The sequence below is a fragment of the Sinocyclocheilus rhinocerous genome, unplaced genomic scaffold (assembly GCF_001515625.1).
Source record: "Sinocyclocheilus rhinocerous isolate Xijiao unplaced genomic scaffold, SAMN03320098_v1.1 scaffold364, whole genome shotgun sequence".
NCBI classification, from domain to species: Eukaryota; Metazoa; Chordata; class Actinopteri; order Cypriniformes; family Cyprinidae; genus Sinocyclocheilus; species Sinocyclocheilus rhinocerous.
The window spans coordinates 1,237,930-1,246,700 of NW_015659024.1; the positions used below are offsets into that span (position 1 = coordinate 1,237,930).

The 8,771-nt window shown below is 34.5% G+C and overlaps 1 protein-coding gene across 1 annotated transcript in view; it reads left to right on the plus strand.

The window, feature by feature from the left end:
- Positions 1–211: 211 nt before the first annotated feature.
- LOC107723270 (estrogen-related receptor gamma-like) overlaps positions 212–8,771 on the plus strand; it is a 35,171-nt gene continuing 26,611 nt past the window's right edge. The window contains exons 1-2 of the mRNA XM_016531840.1: positions 212–374; positions 5,069–5,185. Coding sequence (XP_016387326.1) covers positions 212–374; positions 5,069–5,185 — 280 coding nt within the window. The remainder of the gene's footprint in view (positions 375–5,068; positions 5,186–8,771) is intronic.

Here is an 8,771-nt window from a genome sequence, read left to right on the forward strand (position 1 = left end):
GCTGGGTGCACACTTTAATTTAATTTTTAATTTTTTTATTTTATAGTTTGGTTTCACTAAACATGTTCAATCATCAGAAATCAGTCTTTCACTTTTGCTGTAAACTCATAATCATCTTTATTTTGACTCTCTAAGCTGGTCAGTCTGCTGTTTTCAGTGCTTTTTCCAAACCAGCACAGGCTGATAGCTGCATCAGTCAGAGCCGGTCTAAATGAACGTCATCTCTGATCACATGATGGTTCCTGACCGCCGTGACCAACCCGAACACCTCCGTCAGCCTCTTCCTGAGCCCGCTCTGCTGGCCATTTTCAGCACAGGTGTAAACGTGTATGAAAGCTCCATCTCTTTCTTCTATGCAGTAATCCAGGCTGACAGTAAGCCTGTAAAAATCAGGTTAGATTTTGATGAGGAAGACCTTCCATTTTACTGTAATTTACTTACTTGACCCGAGTCTCTCCCCAAACCATGGCCTGGCACCGGTCCTGAAAAAGCATCAAAGAAATTAAAACAGATAAATGTTGAGAAGAAAAAAAACAACAACTTTATTTGTCTTCTCCAATCCCGAGACTTTTTATTTTAAGAATATAACTTTTATAGGATTTCTGAGTAGATCCGTTCTGAGCAGACTGAAGCGATTGCACGCTTGTCCTCCATATTGCATCATTTCTAAATGTTGGCTCTTGTTTACAAATAAAATCTTAATATGATATGAGCTAGACATGCTTTCGATAGTAAATTTGAACTGTTTGCTACATTTGCATTGAATTTGTGTTTGAAGTTTATTTGTATAGTGCTTTTCACGATGCAAATCGTTGCAAAGCAGCTTTACAGAAAATTAAAATTTCTACATTATATTTAGTAATAGCTTATCAGTGGCTATTGATTTTCCATTTAATGTTTACTCTGCACAAATGTACCATGTGTTATTTTTGGCTGTAGTACCATGGTATTTTCTGCACTTTAATTAAGACATAAATAAGTCATAAATATTAGTATTGTAATTTTACAGTTATACTTTAAAATAAAACTAATATTATTATATTATTATTATTTTTCTAAAATACAATCCAGAGGCATATTATAATATTATTTTTTTAATAATAATAATAATAATAATTTATAGTATATTTTATAGTTTAGTACTATAGTATTTTATTTATTATTATTATTATTATTATATTTATGTTTTTAGTAGTATTTTAAATCATATTGATATAGAATCACAACATTTTATTGCGTTTTAAATCACAATCACAATTTTTTATCACAGCTATATTTTCCCCTAATCATGCAGCCATAAATATTACTATTGTAAATTTAGTTATACTTTAAATTAAAATTAATTTTATTATATTATTATTTTTCTTGAATACAAAATAAATAGATTTTTTTTTACAGTGGAATATTATAATAGTAATTTGTTTAATATTTAATAAAAAGTAATAATTGTATTAATATTTTATAGTCATATAAAAACACAACATTTTTATTGCATTCTAAATCACTGAAATTCGCAGTTAGATTTTTCCCCAAATTGTGCAACCATAAATATTAATTATACTTTAAAATACAATTAATAATATTACTATGTTATTATTTTTCTTAAATATAAAATAAAAAATTTTTTTTTACAATGGAATATTATAATAGTGATTTGTTTAATATTTTAATAATAATAATAATAATATTTATCAATAGTATTTTATTAATATTTTATAGTCATATATAATCACAAAATTTTTATTGCATTTTAAATCACAATCACAATTTTTTTCCCCAAATCGTGCAGCCCTAAACAAGGTATCCAAAAATAGTGATCAGCCTTTTAATGTCTTCTGCTAATTTCAACTGTGGTTGTTCGCCTTGCATATCAGCACAAGGCCTAGTTCTCAATGTAATTTATTCTGGCCTCTTCCTCTCTGCTGCGCTTTGAGGCCAGAATAATCTGCGATATGAACCAGACCTTATGCCGTTAGTCAGAAGTGTGTTTACGTGAGACTAGCGGCATATTTGAGAGAGAATGAGAGCCGTCAGTCTCCTGATGGAGTGCTAATCAGACGGCCGCGAAACGCTAACCAACACTGCAATTCAAGACGTATCCTCCGTAATGATCCCGCAGGGATGCATCCCAGAATAGGAAGTCTCAGCCTTTCCTTCTCCAGAAAATATGATAGGATGAAGGAGGAATGAGGCGCTGCACATTCTAGTTGTGGGAAAACCATGAATCTGTTATCTGGAAACGCACAGGAAATGTGTTTGATTAGCTCTGTTTAGTTGGTCGTGACAACAAATGGGAAAACAGGAAGAGGAGCGATCAGACTTTATCACATTCATTTTCACACCTTTATTTACCCCAAACCCAAAGAGATCTGCTACATTTGCATAGTGATTCGTATAACCCAGATAAAAGGGGGGGGGTGTCTAATTATTTAATACATCTTGGGACCCTCCACTTGATCTGTGCAATAATGTTAACATAATTGCATAAGTTGGGAATGGGGGATGGAAGCGTTTGTGGAAGATTTCAGAGAGCAAAGCAGGAGAACACTGACGGAGAAGCTTCATCTGCAACCGTTACTGACCTGTTCAGAGATAGATTTACAGTATAACTGTACCAAATGCACGCACTAATCCAGTGTAAAATGTAAATGACTAAATATGTAATTAACTAAGAAAGCTTTAAAAAAAGGTTTACAGTATTGGTAAGCTTCTTGAAAACTGTATCTGTCAAAAAACGTAGTTCAACCGCAGACAGGCTGTTCTTTTGAAGAAGTCGTTCAACACTAAATGTTACTGGACATTGAAGCTACTTAATATAAAATGTGTAAATGATATCAAATGTAATTTGTATTGGGGCTTAAAAGACAATTAACATTCAAAAATACTATCGACCAGTGTTGGGGAAAGTTACTTTTAAAAGTAATGCATTACAATATTGCCTTACGCCATAAAAAGTAACTAAATGTGTTACTTTTTATGGAAAGTAGCGCATTATGTTGCTTTAGCCTTACTTTTTGTCACCTGGGCTGGGCTTGCTTGTTTCTATTTAAATAACACAAAACACACAAGTTCTATTTTTGGCAAATTAAAGGCCCTTTCACACCAAAAGTGAAATTAATAAGCCTCAGGCTAAAGGAAGTGCCTCTGCACTTATTACCGATTTCTCACAACACGGGGACAAGAGAGATGTCTGTGAATAAATGGGAAAAAACTAAGTAACTTGCGTCAAAAAATAACTCAGTTTCGTTGCAAATTTAAAAGTATCGTGTTACTTTACTAGATACTTAAAAAGTAATCTGATTACGTTCTGCGTTACTTGTAATGCGTTACCCTCAACACTGCTATCGACTTGATAATAACACTTGACACTGTTATTGATCTGAACTGAATCAACATTGACATCATTGAATGATGACACTATTGTCTTCTGTTAAGTTGCTTTACAGCTGAAATTCAATTTGTTAAATAATTGATTAATTTTGCAACATTAACACTGTTATTATTACTGTGAAGCTGCTTTGTAAACAATCCGTATTGCGCTTTAGAAATATAGTTATTGTGACTTGACTTGAGTAGTAGTCTATCATTTTTCGTTTTGTCATCGGCCGATATGTTTTCTGTTTGGCCAATAAGTATCGGAAAAGGGACTTTTATTCTGCCAGTGCTGAGCGCAGATGCACAAGAGCTCCCAGCAGTTTCTGAATTTGTGAAAAATACTATAATAGCATTAAAAGTTGCTATCTGAAGTATAAATCTGTATATTTCACAGGTTTCTTATTTCATGACGTTCAAATAATTTTATATTGATTAATTTTCAAATGATTTAGTCATAATTTGGTAAATAGTATGTCAAATAAATATATTTAATTGCAGCATGTGCTATTTCTTTAAAGCAAATAGTGTGAGATATATATATATATATATATACTGTATATCAGGGCTGTAATTAGCACAAGATCAGTGAGACATTTTGAGTGAACTATTTATGTAGGGTTACAATGAACAGACATATTTACACTAAATACACCCTAGTTGAAAACAGATATTTTGTTATGAATAAGAAGACCTAAAATGCATTATTGGGACTCAAATCTGTGCATGTTTCCTTGAGTTGGTTGCCAGAACCAGCCCATTGCACTAAAACAACACTATTTACCAACTATATAAAAGTTGCACACTCATCGACACAGAGATATCGCTCTAGAGATGTTTTCTGGTGAATCCCGTCGTCGTCCTGTAGCGAGTGTTGTTTTCCTCAGCCGTACAGTATATGTCAGAGAGCATGTTTTTATTCAGCACAACGTCTTCAGTGATCAAGACAAGGCTGAATATATTGAGCGAGCGCCGTCCACATAGACATTCAAACCACACGCTTGCACGAGAACAAGAGCGCTGTCTGCCGACTGTCATTCTGCATTTATCCGTCGCTCCTGCCATTACCCATACATGTCCTAATTGAAATGCCTCGCCGCAGTTAAATGTACACGGACACACGCAGAATGGCAGAGTGTATCAAGCACTTTGCCTATTGTTACTCGCACAATTCCACTCAAATGGCTCTTTTATTGTGTAGGTATCAAGCGCTGAAGCGCTCAGCTTGAATAATGTATCAGTAGCTGGTTATTCTCTATGTAAATAGCGAGCGAGCAGCAGAACCGGCCTCAGTTTGGGTCGGGTATTATGTAAAGCGGGCCGAGCAGCGTGCACAAATGCGCACTGAATTTGTGAATGTAATTTCGCGAGGTGCGATTTGAATGGAAGCACTGAAAGCGCAGGGATCTTTTGTTTTGAATCCTGTCTCATCTGTTTTGTTGGCTCATGTTTCTTCATCTTTCCAGCACACGCTGTCCCTGTTCTGTAGTGTCTCACGGCCACAGGCAATTTATCAAATTGAGTAAAAGATGATTTTATAAATAAAGTGATTTATAGAGTGTTCTTTTGATCGCTTTGTTGGATGCAGTGGCGCGCTGTAAAACTCTTCTGCGTTAGCTTGTTTTCGAGCAGACAGGAGCGATGTCCTGCGAGTGGAAAGCGCCTCACTTTTTCTTGTCTCTTTGTCTCTCACCAGGTAGCATCGAGTACAGCTGTCCAGCCACCAATGAGTGCGAGATCACGAAAAGAAGACGCAAGTCCTGTCAGGCGTGCCGCTTCATGAAGTGCTTGAAAGTGGGCATGCTGAAGGAAGGTGAGGAGCTCAAAGACTGACCGACTGACAGTGTTGGGGAAACTTACTTTTAAAAGTAATGCATTACATACAAGCGTTACTCCCTAAAAAAAGTAACTAATTGCGTTACTTTTTATGGAAAGTAATGCATTACGTTACTTTTGCGTTACTTTTTCTCATCTGGGCTGGGCTTGTTTGTTTGTTTTTAATATAAAACAGTTCTATTTTTGGCAAATGTAAAAGCCGAAAATATAAAAGTTTATCTAAAGTAATTTTTGCTTATTCGTATGGTTGAATTGGATCATTGAAGGTCAGCAGTAAAGACACTGGTTAACAAAATGTGACCATGGACCACAAAAGCAGTCTTAAGTCGCTGGGGTATATTTGTAGCAATAGCCAACAATACATTGTATGGGTCAAAATTAATGATTTTTCTTTTATGCCAAAAATCATTAGGATATTAAGTAAAGATCATGTTCCATGAAGATATTTTGTAAATTTCCTACCGTGAATATATCAAAACTTAATTTTTGATTAGTAATATGCATTGCTAAGAACTTCATTTGGACAACTTTAAAGGCGATTTTCTCAAATGTAATTTTTTTGCACCCTCAGATTCCAGATTTTCAAATAGTTGTATCTCGGCCAAATATTGTCCTATCCTAACAAACCATACATCAATGGAAAGCTTATTTGTTCAGCTTTCAGATGATGTATAAATCTCAATTTCGAAAAATTGACCCTAATGACTGGTTTTGTGGTCCAGGGTCACAAATGCGATTGAATACTTATAGGATCTTTGTGGTATTTAACATTTAATGATCACAGGTTTGCTTCTTATTCTAAGTTTGCATTTCACTGCTTTTATTCATTTTGAGGAATACTGAATGTGTTTTTGTGTAAGTGAGATGAGTAAATGCATGTTCTCATTTAGTCTAGAATTACAGTATCATCATGTTCACACAGCGCACACAACGCCTCTGCACTCACTCCTGATTCCTCTCAACATGGGGACGGTAGAGCTGTCACTCAATACATGGTAAACAAAGTGACTGGAGTTACTTATTTGAAAAAAGTGACTCAGATATTTTATTGTAAATTAAAAAGTAATGCATTACTTTACTAGTTACTTGAAAAAAAGTAATCTGATTACGTAACTCGCGTTACTTGTAATGCGCTACCCCCAACACTGCTGACTGACGTGTTATGCTTAGGATGCTTTTAAATGCAGTCAGAATGCTAGTTCTAAATGCTAGTTTGCACAGGAAGAGAAGAGAACACTTGTTTGTGAAAGAAGCGAACAGCTCACTTATATTCAGATCCTTTTTATCAACTTTTGCTCCAGCGTTGTTATTGTTAACTAAAACTAAAACCTTAAACATAAAACGTGAAATAAAATAAACTTTGACTGAAATAAAATATATATAAAAAAATAATAATAAAACTTATTTTATTTCAGCTAGTTGCCAAGGCAACATTTTAATTTAGTTTAACATGATGTACTAAAATAACTAAAACTATAATGAAAAAAATAATTAATTTAAATGTATTCTGCTTCAATGAAAGTGTTATTCAGCAGCCTGTGTTCTGTCATGGATCTCCACTGCATTGTTTGCTGATTGTAACGTTACTTACGCAACCTCTGTGCAGCAATAAGTATTTTTGCCGTTGTTTTAAAAGATAAACATTAATGCAATTTGGAATTATTGGAATTACTATTAGGAATTTCTCTGTTATAATATTTGAGAGTAGGTTTTTGTTACAGCAGTTTTCATAACGTAGACAGTGCGAGTGTATATCTGAAGTCTTTGGTGTTTATTTAGCCTCTAATTGATATCCAGTTATAAATCTGTACACTAGATGAGGTGAAATAAGCCATGCATACGAGTCGATATTCTATTGATTTCTGCTTACTGGTGAAATAGCAACTTCTGATGAAATGTAAAAATAAATTTCCCAAATGACAACGATCATTGCAATTAAAATTGAGCAAAACAATATTTTTTTTTCATCATTTTAACCATTATACAGTAAGCCGAAAATATGCCGAAAATGTGTAAGTTTCCTCTGACTAAAACTAGACTAAAATTCTCAGACATTTAGTCGACTAAAACTTAACTAAAACTAAAACAGGACAAGTTGACTAAATATGATGAAAACTAAAAGTTACATTTGACACAGGATTAAGACTAAATTAACAAAATTAACACTAGAGGCAGCAACATATGATAAGACAACAAGAAAGGCAATTAATAATGTTTCATTGTGCAAAAGTATTATAATATGAAAGGCTCCAGTACAGAGCGACTCAAAGCGCTTATGCACATCCCGTGCGCAGAATGATGCGCTTGAAGCAACACGGAGTCACTCTACATAGAAAAGCTCAAAGCACAAAGAGAAGAGATATTGATGCGTAGTGTATCTTATGTTGTTGATGTCAAAGATCGTATGTCAGAAATTCATCTTTCGTCATCAAATCATACAGATGAAGATAGACAGGTTGTCTGACACCCTCATCCTCAAAAACTATCAACAAGTGTTATTTTAGTGTTATTTTATTATTTATATACAGAACTTTACAGTGTTTTTTGATTATTTAAATTAGCTTTTACTTTTATATTTTCAGTTTTCATTTTAGTTTTAGTAATTTTGTTGTGCTTTTATTAGTATATATATGTATATTATTAGTATATGCATGTACCTGCTGTTCATTATAAATCGCGTTTCGCTCATTTTCAAACATGTCAGCATTTAATGTTGAGCTTGTGTATTGCTCTCCTTCACGTACATGTGTGAAGTATGTTTCGCCGTTCACCTCAGCAGGTCTTTCATTAGGTCACATTTTACTTTGTAATGTCATTTGTTGGCCTTTAAATCAGTCACGCGGTGTAAACCGCGGCGGCTCCATCAAACACACGTCAGCGATCAGAGTTGAGCGGAGAGCCAGATGAAGCCAAGCGCTTTCCAGAGACAAACAAGCCATTAGGGCTGTCAAAAAATAATTAGAATTTCGAATATTCGTTGAATTTAAAATAAAAATCCACATTCGAATGCAAAAATGTTGCATTCGAATTTTAGGTGTGCGTTAAGGAGGCAGCCTTATCAGTGGCGCACGAGATGCGATGACGATGTAAGTGTTGCGTTATAATGTTTTTGTTAGTCTATCCAGTTGAAGCCACTAGATGCGGCGCTGCTGCGTTGTTTATTAAAAATATTACGGGAAAAGAGAACATCAATGCGGTGAAGATCTTGTTTACGTCAAAACTGAAACCAAGCCGTTCACACAGAACACATATTTCACGCATTTTCTAGAGGGACATCTATCACCGCTGCACTCGCGTCTCGCACAAAAGAGCCGCATGTTTAGAAAGCCATGCAAAATTAATACAAAGTTTAACTTTGAAAAAACATATCTCGAGACTTATGGCGGGGTTTTTCCCATCCCACTGCAACTCGTGTTTTTAAATGAAAAATGTAATCTGTGTGATTGGCTTTCGGCCCTTTGTATTAAACTATGAATACATACATGATGCTGTTTTGTTTATAGTTGTTTAAGCAACTTAATTAATTATAATAAGCATTATTTTAAACATTATGCACTTTTTTT